This window comes from Chaetura pelagica, unplaced genomic scaffold (assembly GCF_000747805.2).
Source record: "Chaetura pelagica isolate M959 unplaced genomic scaffold, ChaPel_1.0 scaffold346, whole genome shotgun sequence".
NCBI classification, from domain to species: Eukaryota; Metazoa; Chordata; class Aves; order Apodiformes; family Apodidae; genus Chaetura; species Chaetura pelagica.
In genome coordinates, this window is record NW_009953797.1 from 1,759,047 (window position 1) to 1,783,251 (window position 24,205).

Here is a 24,205-nt window from a genome sequence, read left to right on the forward strand (position 1 = left end):
ATTTTCATACTCTCTCCAGGGAATGTGAGGGTGATTTCAGGTACACGAGGAGCTTGCCACACTGAACAGGTAATTACTTTTGGTCAATACCAACTTATTTGCTGCAGCCTGGCAAGTGTTTGCCTAAAAACAGCACTCTGCTAAATGTAATTACCTTGTTTGCTCATAGTTATGGAAGGGACACTGCCCCCATCACACTGCTGCTGAAAATCTTCTTTCTGAGGAAACCAAGACCACCCGGCAAGGATGGCTAGCAGCGTGCAGGAAAAGGAAAGGGGAAGAGGAGGACTTCCATGGCCTGTAATTTGACCTCCTTCTTCTAGGAATGAAAACTTAGCTTTGGGCAATGAATTCAGTGTGACATAGCAAAAGGCATGGAGTCTGTCTCAGACTTCAGCTCATGTAGATGTGAAGATACAGACCTGAGATTGGACGAGCAGAATGGTCATTTCGTAAGACCTAATAGATGCAGGAACCCCTAAGTGTTGAAATGTTCAGGGTTTGAAGGCCAAAGAGAATCCAAACCTTTGTTACACTTGAAGTAAATTTTCCGCTCTACAAGTTGTGACAAAAACCAAGCTTTCAATATGTCACCCAAGGGTGAGAGATGATTCAGAGCTACCCTGAGCCTGCCAACAGCCTGAAAGAGTAACGTGACACTAGGACTTCCCATGGGCTCTTTTTGGACACACATTTTTAGAACCTACATTCTTGGATGCCTTGATATCAACACAGGAAAACTGTTTATCACAGAAATTAGTAGCATTAGTCAAGCACAGAGGCCACTGCAGATTCAGTGCCAGGAGTCCATCCATACACACCCTCTTAACCACTATTTCTCTTCTACAAGTGACAGAAAGGAGGTTTCTGTGATGTTGCTTTGTTATACACAGTCCCGGTGTCATCCTGTTTCTGAATTTCCTCTCATCTAAGATTTCCTTGAAATGTATTCCAATGGCATTTATCTCTGATTGTCAAATTGAGCTGATTTAAATGCTACAGAATCAGCCCTAAGAAACCTGTTGGCTGATACATGACCCAAGATTGTGTTAGAATGCACTAAAAAACCATTCAACATAACAATGTAGTGAAGCTGAAGTAACTGAATTACAGTCTTTATTAATACAGGGGCCCATTTCACCTAAGTTCCCTTACACAGCAACCACAATGCTTAGCATTACAAAAAATCCGACTGCTGCTGATAGTTCCCATAGGGATGCTACTTGTAAAGCCGTCAGTCCTCTTGACTTCAGTCAACAGTCCAGATGCCTAATTTCTCAGAAGCAACTGCAAAAATAATGCAAAGCCAGTGACATTCACTGAAGAATACATAAAACATCCGAACTGCACCTTGTCGTTCAAAGCATACGAAATAATGATAGCACTGCTACAAATCAAGCAAGTGATAGAAAGGCCTGAGAGACAATAATGTTCCTAGCTGCACGTATGTGAAACAGCTCTATCTGCAAACAGCCATGCATCTAAGTATTTTCTATTGATCTGCTTCTCCCAAGACCTAGCTGAGCTACTGCAGAGGCAGGACAACTAATGAGTCGTGGAGGAAGCTGAAATAACAAGCCATAAGGTTAAATCGGAGATTAGTTTAGTATAATCTAGCTATCAACTTTCTATTAAGAAAATAACACTCTGTGAGAAAATCCTAAAGTAAAGCAATAAAATAAAATCTGCCAAATGTCTCTAGCACTCTGCATATATGCCGTAGGCAGCTCAATACAGATATGACAACTTTGTGATGGCTTTTTGGGTTTTTTTGACATCTAATGGTGGAAAATACAATCTGATCCTAAGTATGACTTAAGTCAATCATAAATTAGTATCAACTTAAATTCTTATTATCGATTTTCTGTAAGATGCATGTCATTAAGCAGAGTTTCTAACATTTTCAATTGTCTACTTATCTCAAAAGTGGCATTTGCATGACTAAAACAACTTTTTATCCTATAAATAAGGATCAACCAACCAATTTTGAGATCTAATCAGACAAAACATAGAAATCTCTGTTATATTCTGTCAATGCATTAGTCCAAAGCAAGAGGTGCTGAGAACTACAGTCAGGGAAATGAGGATGAACATTATGATCACTTCAGAGAGGGTATAACTGTAGACTAAACAAGGTGAAGCAGAATCCAAATTTCAGAGGAAAAAAAAAAATAAAATAGTGCCATTACCAAAACTCACATATTTTATTGGAAAGAACACTTTACTAGCTGCATTTATTGATTTCTCTATCAAAACTCCAATATAAAAGATTTTCTTAAAACTTTGCAGTTGCACAGAAAAATTATAGTACACTAATAAAGTTCAAGCCAAGAGAGATAAAGCTTGGGAAGTCTCCAGGTTGGATAACGCAAAGAAAATTAAATCAAGAAAACAAATAACAAGGTGCCTTGGAAAAGACCAAGGAGATCTAGAACCACCACAGGCATATCACAACAGACACACTCTCAGGTAAACCATTCAGGAAAGCCATTACCTTTCTCAGCCAATATTCTTCCACCCTGCCCTTTGCAAAGCCATATTTTGGTAAGTACTAAGGTGGGCTTGAGCCTTTTCAGTTTGGCACAAAAGATGCCATGGACTGAAGATGTCTGGAAATGGGGCTTATTTGGTGACTGTGGGCATTCTACCCAATATACAAACATAGAGGTCTCAAGTTACATTAAAAATTGTATACATAACTGTATAACTTTCTAACGCCACTGGTAAACTGTCTAAATGCATAGTAAAGTATCTGGGTACAAAGAGAGTAGTTACAGGTCCAACATCTAAATTTATGAGTCCAGTTGTAATTACATCTTCAAAATATATAAATATTATAGTCTATGCATACAAATTCATATTACATACCTATACTCATCCTATTTAACTACAATGAAGTCAATATACATTACATTAATGATATAAGTTATAGTCAATATACAAAAATAGATGTTCAGCTCTATATACACATGTATATAGAACTTGCTCATGAATTTGAGGAAACCCATTTGTAGCCATAGCAACACAGTTAATGAAGTAGATTTGGTAGCATTTTTAATAGCTTATATACGATTTCATTTGGTAATCTTAAAGGGAATTTACTATTTACTGGCAGAACTGGCAGCTAATACAAACCATTTTTTCTAGATTCCATTTAAAATTCATTATTTTTTCATAAATATTGAAGCTAAATACAAAAGGATTCTTGCAAGGCAAGCCAAAAGACTCCTCTAAACCAAATACAAGTCCCTGCACGATCTCTCCAAGATTAACATTTCGTCTTTATTGTAAGCATGTTTTCTTAACGTTTTATGTAAAATAGATCCATAATAGCATAATAACATTGCAAGAAACATTAAAACATATAGGACAAGCAGAGCCTAGGGAAATTTGAGTTGTCTGTTAAACCCAGTGCCTCCATGACATATTGGTTCTTTGACAACACATGTTACCAAATATTCCTTTATCTGTACTAAAGTTACTGTCTTCTCCACAAAGCAAGTATCCCTCAATTTTCTGTCTCAATATTTCAGGACTTCTATTGAGCTCTGAGGTCTCAATGGTGACATTTGTTCTTGTTGAATCAGTTAGCCTCTCATTTAATCCCAATGGCCTCCTCAACAGAGATGAGATATAACGTGAATATTAGCTTTATGACTCTGCAGACAACGATTCTTGATCCCAAAAAGGCATTTCCCCTCATTCTAAGAAAATCATGTGACCCTACAGCCCTGCTTGATGCTTCTTGTCCTGCTTTCAACTTCTGCTTTAAGCACTACCAAGCACCCTCAGCAATATATTCTGAATTCTTGTCTTCACTCTCTAGTTTCTTTTTTGTTTTCATCCCATGAGATCTGATTTTATCTTTGATGCACAGTCAATTTTTTCCAAGTATTTGCTCTGATTTGAAAATGCCTCAGGGGAATAAGAGAGAAAAACAGCTCCTTTCTTCCTCTCAGAGAAAAAGCTGTGCTTGTTTAGAAGAAAAATGCAATAAATACACATCCAGAAGGCTCTTTACATAGATGTCTAAAAGTTCCCTTTGACCAGACTTCTAATTTGGGGAAAAGATTAAGACAGTCCCCACCTGTACTCCAGTCTATAGGGATCTTGGTTTGGCATCAAACACTAGTTGTGCACTCAGAAAAGAGAACAACGGAGAGCACTTCAAAAGCCTAATAAAGACCAGGTGGAAAAGTGGCAATTTCCACATTCCACAGGTATGCTGAGAAATTCACTGCCATTCTACCTCTTGTTTAGCCTAACTGAGTGCTTAGCACTAGAAGCCTGGTGATATGGTGGAGCCTGCTTTTCTGACTGTACATGCACTGCCAGAGGCTCAGAGCAGGGACAAAATACTACAGGAGATTATCAGTTTTATCAAAAGGTTTGGAAACCACTCATGGTGCTTATTTAAAAGAGAGCAGACAGGTGGCTTCCTTTTTGTTTTTGGTTTTAAACAAATGCCCATATTATTTTTCTTCCATCAAACCACACCTTTAAAACATTTAACTGTAAAATTGAAAACTCACACTTGTTGGGATTAGAAATAAAAATTGCTTGTGTTGCATTATGAGCCTGGGGAGACTGAAGTTAGTCTTGTGGACAGGTACCCTGTGGGCTCCTGCACTCAGGCAAAGGTGTGGAACAGGAGGACCTGTAGTCTTAGCACTAATGTAGGAACCTAAGGGATGAAGAGAGGGTATAGGTATCTCCGGAGACTTAAAACACCTGTGGAGAAAATGGCTGGCAATTCAACAAACAGGCAGTAGAAGCCGATTGTCCACTGTCTAGCCACCACCAGGTCACCAACTTCAGTCAAGAAAATCAAATAATAATATTTTCCAATAATGATGTTTTAACATATATCCATGCACACACATACCACTACTGCAGTATGAAAGATGGAAATGCCAGAACATTGCTCTAAGAGAACATTCATCTGAACAACCCAAATTATCAATCAACACTTTCTTTCCAAAAGCCATTTCCACCAGCAACAATGTGTCAAAAGTCCTATGCTTGTACTGGTGAGTAACACACCCTACCCAAGGGTCAGCCATGGAAACAAACTATTTGAAGCAACTAAGTGAAAGCAAGACTTCATACCTTTTATAAGAACTTCTTAAGTGAAGGCAAAGAATATTACAGCACACAGTGGAAAAATTGTACTCAGTGGTAAACCAGTTGACCCACATTGACATTTAAAAGCTTTTTAAATGCAAAATGGATCTGAAGGCTGTGATCATTTAATATGAAACAATAACAAAAGAAGGATTTTCCCTATAAAAATATAAGACAGGATTTAATTGTATATTCCATAGTTACAATACAAGGGAGGTCAAATCTTACATTGCTCATTGCCTCAAATCAATAGATTGCTACATTGTGTCAAAAGTATAAAATATTATTTATTTTTTTTTAATTCCAACAAATGTCTTCATTTGGGTTTATGTTATTACCACATGAATAAAAAAAAATAATCAGAGAAATAACAACTGAATCTTTTCTAGATTTTCACAAGAAACATGCAATTGTTTTCCTGTTGCACAGTTAATATGAAATAGATCACTTTGTGTTACTCTGTTTTGTATTCGCAATGAACAACTTTTGAGACTGAATAACAAAAACAAAGTGGAAACATTGAATCTATTTCAGGAGCTAGTCAGTGCTTGTAGTCAAGAAAGCACAAGAGATTATTCTTAAATAACCTACAGACTCAATGTATTTGAAAATAAAAACCTAATTCACCCTTTCTAAGACCCTGTCACGAAGGAGGGGGAAAAAAAGTATTTCTCCTCTGGCATTATTTAATGTCAAGGGGTTAGGAGCAGAACTGCAGAGGTGGCTCAGCTCTCATGCAAACTCAGCTGAAACCAGGATTCTCACCAAAAATATTTCTAGCATTGTACTGGAGTTTTACAGATGCAGTGTATGCAGGGAGCACCAAGAGGAAAGCAAGGTCAAGCTCGAATGAGAGGACTGGCACCAAATCTCTGGCTACTTTTGCTGCCAGAATTCTAGATGAATAAACTCTACTTTAACCTTTCCAGAAGCCATCCTGCCAATAAATAGCAGCAGGAAATGCACAAACCCAGCTATTCTGATACAGTTCTCTAGCACATAAGAGGACTTCATGTCTCTTGTCAAATGCTACAAAGACCTAGAGGGAGTTTGCATGGGGTTTTCTTCAATAACATTTTGACGTTCTTTAAAAGATTCAGCTGATGAGCGGAAATATCACTGCTTGAATGAGGGCAAGGCAAATGTGGCACTCTGCTACTCTATTCTCTTTCCTCTCACATACAGATGATGTTAGTTTGCCCAGTTTTTTAAAAAGATGAAGGCTATTTCCATTTCTTCATTCTTGGCAGTACAGAGGGAAAATAGCACAAGATTGAGGGTAATTGTGCACAGCAATAAATAGGTAGGTTTGGGAGAAGGACAGCGCTTCAGAACCATTTACAGTCCTTCTCATGTTAATACACTTAATGGAAATTGGTCACTCTTGATAACTGAAGAACTTGTTGATTAACAAAAATTGTTTTCCAAGTGTTCTCAAACACTAATTATATGGATAGTTCAAACCCAAGACAGTGATACAACTCTCTTCCAACAAACAGCTAACTTGCAGAGTCATCTAAAACATTCACCCACTTAGCCTTATTCTTTTTACTTCACTGTTGGCTGTTTTATGGGTATTGATGGATTTTATCCTCACATTTTTCCTGTGATAGGAAGAAGTTATGCCTGAAATATTCATATAATTATATCTACTGCAAATAGAGTCTCCATAGCCCTAGTATTCATCTAGAAGATAAGCATCTGTTTTAGAACTGCTTATAACAAGTAAATAATGAGGTGTTAGCAAAAGCACTGGGGTGCATGCTATGGTTTCCCACACTACATTGCCTTTATCTTTATTAAAACACAGTGAAGCATTGCTACATTTACATTCTCTAAGTTTCATTTCACTTTTTTAGATTAGTAAATTAGTACTGAATTTTCAACTCACACTTTTTTATTTGGTTTGTCACTTGGAATTTTTCTGTTATTACAAGTCCCCATTGCTAGTTTCCCTGGTCCTTCCACAAGCAAGTGCCAGTGATTAACAGTGAAATCCAGAGTCCTTAGAAAGCTGCTGCATCCTGCCTGGAACACTTTGCTGAAGTAATGTTATTTCCAATAAACAAAGAGGCAGATTAATTTGCAAATCAATATCAAAGATCTGAATGGGAAATTGGGGGGTGTCATTATGCTCTAGAGCAGCCCACTAGACTCTTGATCTAAATGTCTGCCCACAGCTACTGACAGAGTTCATAGCTTTATTGATGTTGTAGAATAGGTGAGACTTAAGGGTTCACTTTCAATTACAGCAATCAACATGAAAATTTCATTAGTTTGAGGAGATTTTATTTATTTTTAAATAAATTTTTGGTCAAGGTGAAAAGAATCATCTTCAGCTTTATACATAAGCAAAGTACCTTGATGCAGCACCTGTTTAACTGGGCCATTACCTACCTGTCAAGATTTACATGTACTATTTATTCCAATTTTAGATTAACATCCGCAACAGCGCAAATGTATCTCATTAAGTGCTTATATAGCTCATTTTAATATCAGCACCACTACTATTTAATGTTAGTATCTGTTAAACTCTTGATCTATTTATCACAATAGTGAGGTAAATTTATCACAAAGGGAAATATTCGAGGGGAGTGAAATAAAGAGAGCAAGAGAAAGACAAATTATCTGGCTAGAAAAGCTGAATTTCATATTTCAAAGTAGCAAAAACCATAACGAAGAAAATTATTACGTACCCCATGTTGTGGGAGCATTAATGTGACTGTCATAGTCCTCATATATAAGGCAGTCACTATCAGCAATCCCAGCTGTCCAGTATAGCCAGGTTGATATAAACATGCTCACAGTTTTTCTACTTAGAAGACCATAGAGCTTCTGACTCCCATTCACATCCTTTTTGACCACTAAATACAGTAAGCCAACCACAGTTTTATTCTTCAGACACAAGGAGGATGATACTTGAAACAGCAAAACTGCCTCTTCAGCCTCAGTTTATTCACAAATTTGTTAATGCTTTGACACTTCCTCTCAGCCGTTTCATTCAGGGTTGTTTACCTTTTCAACTGGGATTGCAACATTCCACAAATTTCGTTTAGAAATCACAAACAACAGCTTCTGCACAGGTTACCGTTTAACTACAGAGTGGTTTGGGGCCAGTGCCTGGCTGAATAAATTGCTCATACTGAAGTCCTTCTCATGTTCCCCAAGAGGCCTCTGAACCTGCACAAGGGCAGTTTTCCCTGCGCACCCTCGTATGTAGGCTTTGACCTTTCTTCAGTTTATTCTGTCTTCACCATTCACAGAAAATGAGCCAGTGAGCCTGAGTGAGGTGGCTTTTCTACACTATCTCTGTTCCATTTGGTTGCACATCCCCTGCATTAAATACCAACCAGTTCTGATGGGCTTTTAAATATGCAGTTTTCCACCTAGCTTACACTGAAAGGTGTTGCCACTATTGGCAAATACCAGTAGACCACATCAGAAATATGGATGTTCTCAAAAAATTAAACCAGAACAGCTCTGACGAACTTCCATTTTTTGGTTCATTCCTGTTCCAGTATCTATACTTCCTTTTCCAGCTGCACAGAACACAAACTTTCACTCTCTGCTCTTCCACATTTCAGCACATGCAAATTCCTCCTCAAGTGACTGACTTGGATATGGTACAATATGCAATGTGTTTGCATGTATATTACATACAATACATCCATATTTTAATATATGTATTACAGAAGCATACATATATTAAAATATCTTAACATATTTTGCATTAAATATATTTTAATTAATCAGCTCCTTGAAATAATTAACTCTTAATGATTTTAATGTAGATATAGAAAATAAAAAATACTTGAGTGAAAATCAGCTTATCTTTGGATAGACATTTCTTTAAAAAACCTATATGGCTCATATAATTTTAAAGACCTTTAGTCCCTAAACAGAGAAAATACTATTCATATGGAAATCCAGACAAATTTTTAAAAAGTATAAAACATATTGAAACAGTGAGGAAGAGATAAAACACTGAAGATCTAAATATAAACTGAAGTTATGAGTATCTAATCCAGGAACCTGAGATCCACTCGGTTCTCCACAGATTTTGCTGTGTGAAACCTTCTGAAGAATCCTATGCAAACTTTGGTACTACGTTCTTTAGAAAAATATCCAACATAAGCAAAGCTCTATTCTATACAGATGAATACATTACAGAAAAAAATGTCCAAAGCAAGATGGAGGCTGTCTGGCTGCTCAGAGAGGAGGTGACACACAGGATCCTACACACAACAACTACCTGGAGCTCAACTGTGATGTTCACAGCAATGTTTCATACTTTGGGTTCCTAATGAGGGAATCAGGCAGGAAGAATCCCACTCAAACATTCCCAAAGATTTGAGAGTGCTTGATATCAAGACCCTATATTCCTCTTTTTGCCACAATTCCCCTCCTTTGGTATGTTTCTTAGCAATCCTGAATGCCACGTGTTTACCAAATAGGACACTGCCACTGCTTACTTGGCCTGGATGATTTAGTTGCATGGTGGCATTCCCAGTGTTAAGGCTCCTCTTGGTTACATGAGCTACCAGAGGGGAGTCTTGAACTGCATACTTCTATTAAGTATTCATAACTGCATCCAGGCTGAAGCACTGTATTTGCTAGATTGTTCTGACTTTAAATCAAGATGCTTTCTGAACTGACATTGATTTTTAAAGTATCTTGAATGCTAGTACAGTTTAGAAAATGAACGCTGAGGTGTTATGTTATTTTGTTGGTTGTTTGTTGTGTTTTGTTTTCTTTTGTTTTTAATATGCCGATGCACATCTCAATGTATTTTCTATAGTCTAATAATTTTATGGAAAAACACGTTGGGGAACTTGTAATATTTTTAAGTCAATATATTTCATTAAAAACACAAGTCTTTGTCACACTTCAAGGCTTGGGTTTTTTTTCCTTTTCAATATTATCTAAAAAGATTTTTACTGAGATTTTTTTTTCCTTTGGAAAGTTGGAAGCAAAATATGAATTATATATCAAGACCAAACACTCAAGGTGCTTTCCTAAAGAGTGTCCTTGGAATTCAATTGTGATTTGCACACACATTATTAAAGTGCAAAGCTTTTAAATCTGATTGCTTCAAGTTGAATGGATAGGTCAGTGCCAAACAAATTGATCTCATTCACAGAACATGGTCTATAGCAAACTATAAATCCATTACAATGAAAGGGCTCAATTCAATAAATAAAATACATATTTTTAAAGTTACCTGAGCAGCTTTTTAAATGCTCTGTAGGATTTTATGTGCAAGCTGCATTATCTGAAACTAAAGCCAGAATGCACTATCCCAAGAGAGTTTAATATTAGACAGAGTGTGTATGGGTTAAAGGCTGCATGTCTGACAAAAAGATCACTGGAATGACAGGACTATCAGTTCTGTCAAATGAAACAACTAGAGGTCAATGGTGGCAAAGACATACCTGGAAGTATCAAATGAAAGGATGACCTTTAGGGCAAGTTCTTTGTTTGACATTTAGAAGTTCAGTCACCATCTCAAGTGAACTCGGTAGATTGCCTAATTTCTCTGTACACCCATGCCCCAGATGGCAAAAAAGGGGACAAGTAATCATTTACCTCTGTATTTTACATGCTGTAGGGATAATAATTAGGTACCTGCCTCAACAGGAAGAGATCAACCTTGAAACGTAAGCCTTGAAAAAAAGTTGTAAAAATATATGTTGACAAAAACCTGGACAAGCAGTGAGCAAAAACAATGGCATAAACAGCAAATCCACATACAGAAACATGATTCTATTTCCTTCTATGAAAATGAGAGCATGAAAGCTTTTCCAGTAAAAAGACATTACTAAAATCTAAAAGTCTATCAGAAATTGTCCTCACTATACAGAGTTTATGGCCTGCCCCACAGAGGATGCTCTCAGAGGTGCTGCGATTCCCTTAGCAATCACATAGCAAAGGAAGTGATCCAAAACTGGAAAACTGTCTCCTTTCTCAGTAAGAGTAATACAAAGGAACTCTGTACACTGCTGCTTGCTTCATTAAAACAACCAAACAACAACAAAAACAGTCTGTAAAATCTGTAATGCCTACAGATATACAGCCTTCCAACAGTTGGGAGGACAGCACAACAAGCAAACTGCATATCAGATAAGAACAAAAAAAGACAAATAGGACCAATTCCTAATTTGTCACTCTGGACAGCACACACTTCCTGTCTGAAAATATGATGTAAGCCCCAGCCCCCAAAAAAGTGCTGTCACTGCCAACCTTGTCACGTAATTTTCTATGTGCAATACCTTCCAGTCCTCAGTACGTTAGAAGACATCTTCCACACAGTTTCCATTATAAGATATAGATTATCTCCTTATCTACCTTTAAAGTAGTTTCTTCTTACCCAGTTTCTCTTTCCCCGAGGCCAGAAAGTATTTTAGACCTCTCCTTTCTCACACCCTTCATGGCTCTATACCTAACACCCCATTCCCCCTCTCTGCTCTATCTGCAGACCCTTTGACACAAGGTTGCCACGCAGTGCCTTGAACCCTCTCTTCTGGTCTCCATCTATATTCTCATCATTCCAGTTTCTTCCTTCTGCACTTCACTGGAACTGTTTCTACTGATATTCACTTTTGTCAGTCAAACTCAAAAACTGTTACTTCCTTCAACTTCCCAGATGTTTTTAATAGAGCTGATCATGTTTCTTCTCGATAAACCTCCTCTTCCCAGCACCTTTCTCCTGGGCTTCCTCCTGTGCCACTCCTTCAGCACAGCCTCTGCAGGGGATACTTCCTGTGGTATTTTTCAAGTTCCTAATAAGGATCCTATATCCACTTTGTAATCTCCTCACATTATGCTAACCTCATCCAGCAAGAAAACTAGCGAAAAATCTACTGCATTCATATGCTGATGAGTCTTCATCTGCTTCTCTTTTTCTCATTTTTTTTCATATGTTGTTCGGTCTTAATCGTTAGCCTGGTTTCAGGATATCCTCCTAAGCTTTGTGTTGGTAGTGAGATTTCTCAGCCCTCCCTCTTCAGGGAGAGGAAAGTCTTTTTCTTCGTCAGAATGGACAGACAGAACATCAGACCTGCCCTTTTGAACTACAATCCAAGTGTCATCATTGACTCTTGCTTCTTTCAAAGCCCCTCATCCAGGATAAGCCCAAAATCTTACAGATTTTTTAGACATAACCTTTCTAATAAATAGTTCTTTTTCCCATTTGTAATCTTAAAACTCCTTTCCCAGCTCTGATGACATTACATATTGATTACTACAAAGTTCATCTTTCTGACCTTAAGAATCGCAAGTTTCTCTCATACCTTGCTGAAACTTCTGCTACAAAGAGGATTAGTAACCACGTGCTTTGATCATTTCACCCATCTCTTCACATTGCTTCAATATTTGTCTTGTTATCTTTCACATCAAAGATATGCTAAGTATCTTCACTTCCAACACCACACACTTCTTACTCCAGTCTTCCAGGTTATCTGTAATTCTTCATCAAGATTAGGGCCTTGGTGTCAACCTTCTTCACCTACCCCTATTGGTTAAAAACAGTAATTCCCAAATAGCTTTGAATTCCCTTGTATCTTCTTTTCAGACCACTAATTTCTAAGATCCTGGCATGAAGACACTATTTCTGTCACTGAACTACATACATCTTCTAACTCTTTTACTCCTCACATATCACTAGATGTCACCTCACTGTACGTTCTTTGGGGACACACATTCATACTTCACCTAGTGAAACAACATCCCAATTCCTAAACATATTCCTTAAGTAAATATATGTATATTCCTCGTTTATAACAAGGAAACCATTTATAATAGCACTAACATATTAGCATAGGACTATAGACTTTCTCAAAACAAGTCTTAAATCCTTCCTAATTTTTAAGGTATTTGCCACCCTCCAAGGTACAAAGGTAAATGAAGGAACTGACATATCATGCTTTATGCTGATGATACACTACTCTATTCGTTTGACACAGAACAGTCTTTGCCTGAGGAAAGACAATCTTATTGCACAGTTACCACACTGTCTCAAGTTATAAGCTTAATTTAATCAGATCTAACTGCTTGTCCTTGATGAACAAGGTTGCCAAATACTTCTTCCCTTAAATTTCCTGAGAATTCCCCATGAGCCTCTATTGTGGGGTTTTTTTGGAACTCTACACTTTGAACTGTGAAGAAGTTGACATAACGTTCAGCGTTGTTTCCTACACACTGGGTAGCACTCAATTAACAAATCTAACCCTTGCTCCTACACTGTGTGCTGCCTTCCTGACATAGAAATAGCTTTAAGAGAAACAGAGCATCAGTCCTGGGACACCTTGCTTGGGATTAATCTTCTCAAACCAAGGTAAATTTTGCCCAAGCTTTTATCTCACACACAGACAGCACTATACTATATGCTGCAGGCAATTAGTGAAGGCTTAGATATTTTTTCAAATTAGTTTGAAACAAAAAAATAATTATTCAGTAAATATAATTTTATTTCATCTACTAAAAGCGAATAAAGCCTCCCATGAAAATATGCAAAGCAGGTGCAAATTATTATGGGTAATTATTACTCATCCCTTCTAAGGATAAATGGCCTTTTCCTATAACCTAAGAAACAGCTAAGGAAACGAGACAGAGATTTTCTTAATCAAGAACACCAGGTCTAGAAGTCCATTTTAGGGGAGAGATGATTAACTGACCATGCAGAACCCTGTACTCCAAGTCAACCCCTGTGCTTAGAAGCACTTGCAGATGCACCTATGGAAATAGTCAACCTGTCACTATTGGCCATACACCCTGGTACTAGAGGTTGAAAAATTTAATATCTAATAACTGTACCTTGTATTTTAGAATCTTTCAAGTCAAGTTGTCCAAGCGTAATAAGATTAACAATTCACTGAATTTATATGAAAAAGTAAAACTGGACGATGGCAAATAGCTTTGTATGGCCATTATTTTTTTCTGATTTTTATAAGACAAACACATTTTCTCCTGTAACTGTACTGCTTCTACTAGTGTCTTACAATAGGCAAAGGCTGATATGATAATTAAATGCAAATGCAGGATCATATTCTAAAGTTAATCATCCATAACAAACTAGTAATCCCTGCTTTTTGGCAAATTATACCTAAGTTGCAGAAAGTTATCCTTGCTAGGAATGACAGTCATCTGCAGATTAGCAGTATTTTAGAGAAACATTTTATATATAGTTATGTTTTAAAATGACCACAAATGTTAGAGTATTTAAATTTCCACTACATTAAAAATGTGTGTGTGTATATATTTTTATCTTTAAATCGCACGGCATTACAGGAGTCAGTTGAACAATCTGAAGTAAAATAATTTGGAAAAAACTGTCAGGAAGGAGTAGAGGAAGGTGAGGTTAGTTTTTGGTAGCCTTGGTTTCTTAGTGCTCACTTGGGAGTTGTCCTGCCTCAGCTCTTACAAAGCCAATACTGGATGCTACCAAAGACAGTACTAAAGAAGGTGAACTGCATGTGTTAAAACTGTTTTCAAGTTAGTAATATCTTCTCCTCTTTCAACAAAACCCTCATAAATACAGCCCATAAATACACCAATCTTGAGGGTAGACCTCTGCAGAGAGCTATTCTGAAACTGTATTCAGATGGGGTTATGCTGGAAGGCAAAATTCATGAGCTCTGACATGGTGCCACAGTAACACCAACTCCTGCTTCCAGGACATGAATGTCACACACCACATCCCACAGCTTTCCACTGTACAGACACATCAGCATTTTTAGGGCTGTCCTATGTGAGCACATTTACTGTTCAGCTTCCAAATTTAACAGTGACATTGGAGAAAGATAAAATATAACAGATGACAGAATTAACAAAGAGAATCAAACTCAAAAATTTAATTAATGAAAAATAACAAGAAATGAAAATTAATGAAGCTCCTGAACATTAAAATTACATTAAAATATTCCCATGATTTTTTCATCCAGATATTTAGCATAGTTTCTATTAGACCTGTCATACTTACTTGTGGACTCAGCAAAACTTTTAGGAATTGTGTTGTGCTTTAGCAACTGAATACTTGCAGTGAAACAAGGAGCCAAAAGTATACTGAGGATTAAGCATTTGGAGCAAGAGGAAGGCCCAGTTCCAGTACATACAGATTTAATGACATTTAAAAATAAATGATCTCCCATGCATAAGTGTCCAGTCATCAGATTCAAAATATGAGCTGGAAAATCTAGTTCCTTCAGACCTGGCATATTATTACTGACATTGAGGGACTTAGTAAGACTGCTAGTAAAGCAGTTTCTAGACTCACAATGACTTTGTGTAACTCTTGCCAATGTATTCAAATTTCACTTTTTTTTTTTTTTTCTCAACTGACTCATAAAACCGCTGTTGGTTATTGTTGATTTACAACATTGGATACAAGGCTCATTTTTCTCGTTACTTCAATGTTCAGTTTCAAAATCTGATACAACATGACTAGTTGACACAAAAAAGATTTCTAAAATTAATGTCAATAAAATACACCTGCAGTAGCAAAAATAAAGTAATTATTCACCAACTTATGATTTCTCTTTTGTCTCTTCACAGTGTCTACAAATCTATAGCAACATTTGTGAATGATTGTTCCAAACATATCTCTCATTGATCCATAGCTTGGATAATCACAGTGAAACAAAATGTGGGAGGGCTTGTGTTTTGGGGGCTTTTTTGGCCCAATGGAAAGAAACCTGTTTCTAAGCCAGTTTAGCCCAAAATGGGAGGTTTTGTTTTCAGTTAGGTTTTAGCAGTCTAATGAGGTTTACTTGGGTTTTAATTATAATTATTCTCTTTAAGCACCGGGAGTCCTACTGTATTGCAAATGTGAAAACAGCAGACAAGATTTTAGCTTGGAGGAAGAAACAGAAAACCAGAAGAATATTTAGAAAAAAAATAAGATGGGTATAATTTACCTAAACTATTGAAAGAAGAAAGTATTATTTCTACAATTCTGTTACCAGCACTCACAAATCACTATCAGCTCTTTATACAAAGAAATTGCCTTCTAAGAACAGTGGAGGCATTTTTTTTTTTCCCCAAAATTATTCACCAGTATTTCAAGATGTTTTTATACTGTATATAAAACAGATAGACAGACTAATATGCTGAACATTTGTGTCATAAATAAAAAAGATACGTATGCCGATATGAAACGCCAAGTGTGAGAAAATTAGTAATAAACTTTTTTCCCCTCTTCCATTCTGAAAAGTAAAGGTCTTTGCTCCCTATGAAAAACCATTTCATACAATTGCTTGTAGGTGCAGACTGTTCAAGATGCCATAAATAATTCCTGCAGCTCCAGTCAAGTAATAGCATGTCACTGACTGCGTAAGGGTAAGAGAGGAGCTTGGAGCATTGTTCACAAACAAGTGCCAACTGGAAATAGGCACTCAGCATCCTCAATAACCAGGACTAAAGGAATGTCACAAATCAATGTGAAATGATCCAAAAAGCCTAAATCAAAAGCAGAATATCTGTATTTTATTTAAAGAACCAGTCAGTGTCTTTGACATGAACCAACGTAAAAGAGAAAGAGAGCAGTCATTGCTTTCCAGAGGAGAGATAAAGTACAGCTGTTTAACTAACTTAGCATTATTCTGGAAGTTTATAGCTTCAGCTCAAATTGGAATTGCAGTGATTCAGATAACCCTGCTGCAATCACACAGGGTTTTAGCATATACCTTTTAATGTAATTTAACTGCTCTCTTTTAAGTTATTTTTAAAACTTTTTTACAATACTAGGCATGCAAAATGATGTTCTGTTTTCAGTTGGTGTGCTGCAGTGATATGCACATATACTAGCAACCTTATTGCAGTGAGCTCACTAGCTTGCAGGCAAGGTAGACTCTCAAGTAATGATATTATTTTCAAAGATGCACCTAAACAGAAACACTTCACACTTCAGTGAAGCTGCCAAAAAAACAAGTAACAGTGAGTTAAAGTTTTTGAAAAGCCAGCAATTCTTTCTCTTTTCAAATCAATAACCACATACAAGTGTGTTAACACTTCCTATTTACTGGCTTCCAAAACTAAAGGTAATAATACTGAAAAGTAGGATGAGACAAGTCTATAAAGCAACTGATATCACTTGCAGTTAAAAAAAAAATAAAAAAAAAACATTACAATCCATAACCCAAACAAGCTGTGTGTGTTCTGCAAAAAACAAAAAAGCCCAAAGCCTCCATGGGTAACAGTTACTGTACATTTGCAACAGGAAACTTGAGAAATGCTCTTTCTCCTCTTCAAATATGTTGCTTACAAAATGTACAAAGTCTGAATGTATTCACGCAAAGAATTTTTCCTGATGTGTCTTCGGAAGGACCCCTGGGTCATCTAGAACATCCTTCAAACTAGTTCAAGAAAGACAACTAGACTATGTTTCCAAAGTGTTTCATCTAGTGAAGTCTTGGAACACCCTGACAATGATGCCTCACTGACCTCTCTTGCCAAGAGCTCACATTGTTTAATTGACCTCTCTGTTAGAAAGCATTCCCTGTTTAGCTTTGGGTCATTACTTTCCACTAGACCACCCATGATCACCTTAAATAATTCCTCCTCCTCTTCCTCTCATGTTCTGTCTCAAGTCTTTGTCAGTTGCATTTTCCTAGGCAGGCTCCATATAACATGTTCCTGGGACCAGTCTTCATAGGTCATGCTCTCCTCCCTTTTATAATTTTTGTCATCTCTCTTTGAACTGTTTTCCATGCTTTCATGTCACTGTGTAGTATAGAGCCCTTAATGACAAAAGCAGTCCACACAAACATACCTCTACTTGCAACCAAAAAAACGTATCCATTGATAAGTGGAAGAGGCAGGTGAAATCTCACTGTCATGAAGAGGGAGCCTTTTGAGTCTCAGACCAAGTGTCTGGGCCAAAGAAACTAACTGAATAGGTGAAAGTAATACATCTCCTTCCCATTTCTGAATTATAAGCTTTTCTATATGATGCCTTAAAAGGAGATCAGAGTCTTCAAAATAGAAAAGAGTTTTTGCTGTTACATGCATACATGTTACAATTGAGACTGGTTTTGCATATAAAATGAGCAATGGCACCAAGTCAAATACGTCAGGGATTTTTGCATGTGGAGAAGGGAACATTTTTTCCTCAAAATTATTAAGGAGGGACACTCTTTAGATTATATTTGCTTTAATCCCAAAGTGACCTTCTAATTCAAAACGTAGGCTAGCTACCCTTTTATAAATGCATTTACCTTCTGTTTTCTGAATAAAGACTGATTTCATATTTATACCTGTACCACTGAAAAGATATTTTCCCCCCTGCCTTTATATTCTTACAATTAAAGCAGGTATATAGTGGACTAATAAAACTTGAAAACTTACAAAATATCAGTAAATCCTGCTGCAGTACATTTGACATGACAGAACCAGGCATTGAGGATGCTAAACCAGTAAAGTGAAAACGATGTCTTAACAGTAATTAAGGAAATAATCCTAGAAATAAGGGGTTTTTTTAGGATTTAGAAAGGTTTTTATGCATGAGATGTCAAAGTCCCCTTACTCTGTGCATCCAAAGTCAGATGAGCCCACCCAAGACATGATAAAGAAGGTTGAAATCTGGATCCATATTTTTAGCAGGAGAAATGCATCATTTGCAATATCTAAACAGGCAAAATACATCTTGCACCAGCTTCCAATGGCCGATGCCTATGACTTGTGTTAAGAAAAATCCCTTATTTTTCTTCTACGATCCACAGTAGGGTTTCTCTGCAACACCTGTTTTTTATGAAGATACACTATCAGTTAATAGATTTTAATAAAATCCAGTTGATGTGGTGCTATTTTTTTTTTTTCCTCTTCTGCAAAGTATCAACTACAAAAAACTGGGAATCTTAACATGGGACCTCTTTTTCCACACAATTTTCCTTTCCTAGAAATTTATGGAAACAAAGCTCTAAATATTTTTTTCCTCTTTGTTCTTAAGTTGTTATTTGTAATTTGTGCTACAATAGACAAGATGATAATAAATATACCCCACATTTAAAAATAAAGTATTTGAATTTTCTTAGGTTACTAATTATATTTTTTAGATGCCTAGATTTTTTTTAACCAAACCTGGAAAGGGAAATTGTTTCAAAACCTGAAACAACTTTCAAGGTGTTGAGCTGCATTGGTAAGAGTAGTCAGCATATAGCTATATAGTGCCTATAGCATGAAATATTTTCTAACTGTGGAAATGTATAAACCTATCAAAGGCACTTACAACTGCATGTTGTGAATGTATTTCTGTAAATGATGTAACAATACATATTTAATTTAAACTGGAAGTTGTTATTCTAGACTGTTTGAAATTGTGCTGTACATAATTAATTGCACTCATTGACTGAGATATTGAGGAATCCCAGTTGTCACTACCTCTCCATGAAATGCAAGGCTCCTCTAGAAAAGGATTCTTCCCCACACCATGCACTTCACATCCCAAGCCTTTTCAGAGTTCCCTTCTAAGATTTAAATTTTCTTTTATAAAGCTTTTCTGAATCAATCAAGGTTCAATATAGGAAGATTGCCAAATAAATTACTTTTCATTTCTGCCCACAGTTAAGCTCCTGCAGGGAACTGGAAATATATCAAGATCATTAGCCTTAATGCCTATAATACACATTGCTTTAAGATGAAGTGAGTAGTAAAACAGTTTAATACATTAGTCCTTGCACTCGAGACACGTGCAGGGTCCTGGCATGTTTCTGGAGCCTTGTGCACTGGGACAGACTTGCTACCCAGCATGGGTCTGAATGAAACATGCATTGATTTCTTTTTAATACCTGGCTTGCATACTTTGTTAGGACTCACTGGAAAACTCAGCAGTCTGTATTTTTACTGGAAGCCTACTATGAAGCAAGTAAAAACACTGACTGTGCTGCATGTAGCTTGCTACACTTTGAGGGCAGTTATATATATATATATATTTTATATATATATATATTCCCTCATTCCTCTACTGAAAATCCCTGTGCTTACATAAACTCAAGAAGAATTTGTCCCTTTACTTACCCAAGCTACCCATTTGCCGCATATATTTATGATATAATTTACCCTATTAATTTAAAAATCACCAATGAATGTAAATGAGAATTTACTTACACTGATATGTTAAAAAAAATAATGACCTAATTTAATTTGTCTTTTTTTGTTTGTTTTTTTTTTGTTAATTTAGCAGGCTTTGATGCAGCAAAACTGATAACTAGGAACAGGTCTCATCCACATTTTAATTTCTTGGTTCAATCTTACCCTGGTTAGTTAAAAACAAATAAATAAACCCTACTTTGTTGCCAAATTCTTAGCTATGGAATACATACAGACTTAAACTGAGGATGCAACTCTCGTTCTCAACTCTGACATATAAAGCGAAGTTAATTAATTAATTATTTAATATTAAAAGCTGGCTAAAACTAATTAATGCAAAAAATTAGCCCACAGCACAACAGTAATTACCAGTTTGCTCAACAGCTACCTCCTTGCTCTAATTAGACTCTTTAATTTCAAGAAACCTTTCAGAAAAAAAGACAACCACAATTTCTACTTTATAATTGATAAAAAAACTGATTTGACTTTCAAATGTCCATTGTCCTTTTAACATGAATTTGGAGATTTCCACAGTAAAGACTTCTCTCTCAGGCACATAATGTTTCATCTCTAATAGACTGCAGTGGATTTTCTGGTCGTTTGTCAAGAGTTTGAAAGCCAGGCCAAGAGTATTGGTATGGAAGATAACCAGAAAAAACAATTGTCCCACAGAGCTGTACACCATAGTGAAAGTGGACATCTGGCCCATATTGTTCCATTTGCATTAACCCCAAAGTATACATGACATGGAGTACCCAATATTTCAATTATCTGGCAACACAATCTGACAATCTTATTTGACATTTATCAAGAAACACTGGCAAAACCTACCGTTTTGAGAAGGTGGCAAGGTATCGCATAATTAATCATGCATATTCCTGAAATTTCAATGATAAAAACAACCATGCACTGACCTCATTAATAAAAGTCTGGGCTCCCCGTGGGCTTAGGAGTAAGATGGCCCTTCGCAACGTGTCCCGGTAGCGGTTCAGCTCCTCTGTTTTCATGGTGGTGAAAAGGTTGGCAAAGACTCTGCTGATGTTCCTGTCCACTTTTTGTAATGATACATCAAGTCCCAGTCTTGAGGCCTGATCAAGAAATCCCTGCAGTCCACGTATATCTGTAACACAGAAGGGGGGGAAAAAAAAGAAAAAGAAAAAGAAAAAAACCACTGCATCAACCTTCGCCAATTAGGCAAGAATCACTAATTAGGTGGAAAAGGACTTTTCTAATGTTTTTTTCCTGCAGTGCTGTCAGAAGAGTACTCCACAAAGCCACCTTCCACAGCTCCCTTTCATAGCCAATGCCAACAGGGAAACTCCATTAATTCCTTTTCCCAGAGGTCTCTGAATGAATCCTAGGAAGAGCTAGTACACATATCTGAGTGGCTCTGCACACGTCCCTAGAAGCTCTAGGGGCTTAACACTGCACAGACAGTCCCACCCCAACAATATCACAGTTCAAATGCAGAAATCCAGGAACAAACGAGTAAGCAGGGGGATAAATCATTCAACCATAAACTTCTATCCTTCTACCACAACCTCTCTTACATAATATCATGCTTGTTTTTTCCAAGGAAAAAATTACAATATCCAGAACATTCATAGCCCTCCTTTTGACTCTTTCTCTTCCTCACCTATAGATATCCTACCTAACTAGAGATCTACCCCTAACCTTTAAACCTTTGCAACACTACACAAAGTGCTAAACTACTGGAATATTTGATAGTGTAAAAAAAAGTGGCTTTCAGTAGGGGAAATCATGCAAACACACCCCTTCAAACCTGTTCCTTTGAACTCTGCTCTTCAACTTCAGTCTGACAGAAAAAATATCTTTTCCTAACCATGTCTGTTAGGACACAGAGAAACACATATTCCATACCATGCTCATGCTAAAATCAGCTGATTCAAACTGTGTTCTGTCTTCCTGACTATCAGCATTTTTCTACAATGAACACCTGAGGTTTTAGTTTGTAGTGAAAATCAGAGCAAGAAGAAGGTCAAAGATTATACTGAACCAGGTTGCTCTTAAAATTAACAGTGACCTGATTGCAGCAGTACCATGTCTTCGGGAGCCCTCATCTTTATCTGAAACATGAATAGTTTGCATAGAATAAGAAAGTATTTAAACCTCTTTTCTCTTTCACTTCTCACACTATTCGCATCAAATTTCAGTTCGTGGGTGAAGCCAAATGGTATAAGTTAAAGTACATTTATTGTTCCCATGATAAAATTTGCTCTTTGGAAAACTTTATGATAACTTAACTAATGATGTCTATAGACTAGATTGCAACAGCTGGTGGGCGTTTTTTTTTAATCCTGGAAGTCACTCTCTGCTGATGAAATTCTAAGCATCAATACCACAGAGGACTGAAAACCAGGCTAATTCAAGTCAGTAGCATTCCTTGCTGTCCCTGCCCCATCTGGGTGAGCTCTCAGACCACCATCAATCTTGCTGTTGCGTGGCCATAGAATAAACATGTGACCACCTTCCTCCTCCATTTCAAAAAAAAAAAAAAAAAGGAAAGAAAAAACAAAAAGTTGTATGAAACATGATACAAATAACATCTCACAAGGACACATCACTTGAAGATCTTAGCTCATGTCCAAGGGCAATATTTTAGGGTTAATAAAATAGCTAGCAAAAATTAGGTCTAAAAGAAAGGCACCAAAAGCCACCTTGAGTACCTTAATGCTTTTATCCAAATATGGAAATGGTTGTTAATGTGATATATTCAGCTTCAGAACACAGATTAATTACAGAGAACCACCAGAAAGGAATAGAAATTCAGCTAGAGATGTGCCAACTGTAGCAGACTCTGCACTGCCTTTTTAACTCAGGTTTAGTTGACATGATCATCACTCCAGCCAACTGCACCATCAGGAAAGGTGCACTCACAGGGATTTTTCTGGTGACTTAAAGCAAGTCTACAGAAGTTTTATCACAATATCAAGTATCTGCCAGACTTGCTGTCTAGACTCCTGAGTCACTGAGAATTGGAAGTGGCTTATTGCTATGCAGGCATTTCTGGAAAATGCCAGAAGTGTTTAGCACTTGTACAACAGCTAAATATTGCAGGTGTGCTGAAACAGTGACAGTGACAAACAACTATTGTTTGCAGGTTAAAGTATTTTATTAAAGTTGTCAAGCTAAGTTTGGATTTTGCTAATTTAAATTCAGTAAACTAGCATTCATTACTACGCTTATGTTCACTTTATAGATCTGTGATACGTGAAACACAAAGATTTTTCTTTTAATGGTCTTTAGTCCTTCAAAATTACTGCAGTGCTTGACAAATAAGAAAATTCCCTTTTTTTACAGTTTAGCAATGCTTGTCTTCGTGCGCAAACATCTAGTTATTACTGCACAAAGGAAAGCTGTTTATAAAAGATTAACTGTGCTTATATTGCTCCAGGTTTTTTTGCCTTGCCTTGTTGCCTTCTTGAAGATGATGCAACACCTGCACTCCAGAAGGAAAATAACTGTACAAAATGCACTCGGGTATTTCTCATAAAATTGATCTGCAGAACAAGGATATGTTTACTCTAGGATCAACCACAATTGTGTGAAATTAGCAGATTGGAATCAGAATTAACTCACCAGCACTTGTTAAGAAAAGCAAACTTCTTCACTTTGTGTCTCTTCTGTTATATCTGGCTGGAGGGAGTATTGCTATGGCTACAAGCCTTTTTCCTAACTCTGACAGATAAACCACATGTTCAGACCCAACAACAGAACAAGACAATTGCAGCGATAAGGATTACAAGAAGGCAAGAAAAGCCTTGATGCATTGCTAAGATATTAATTCTGTCCCTGTGACTGTAAAACTAATGTTTGCCATAAATAAAGGGCTTTATTGTGCTATAAGGAGTAATGGAATGTATCATTTCCTGCAGGAGGTTAGGCTGGTCACTGCACTGGTTGACTGGAAAATGAACATAAAAGAATGGCATTAACTGTGGCACTGGCTATCAAATGTAAAGCTCATAATCTACAGAGTAAT

The 24,205-nt window shown here is 36.9% G+C and overlaps 1 protein-coding gene across 1 annotated transcript in view; it reads right to left on the minus strand.

Annotated features, from left to right (window-relative positions):
- GRID1 (glutamate receptor, ionotropic, delta 1) overlaps positions 1-24,205 on the minus strand; it is a 536,004-nt gene that overhangs the window by 205,201 nt on the left and 306,598 nt on the right. The window contains exon 4 of the mRNA XM_010001117.1: positions 21,117-21,322. Within this exon, the coding sequence (XP_009999419.1) occupies positions 21,117-21,322 (206 nt within the window). The remainder of the gene's footprint in view (positions 1-21,116; positions 21,323-24,205) is intronic.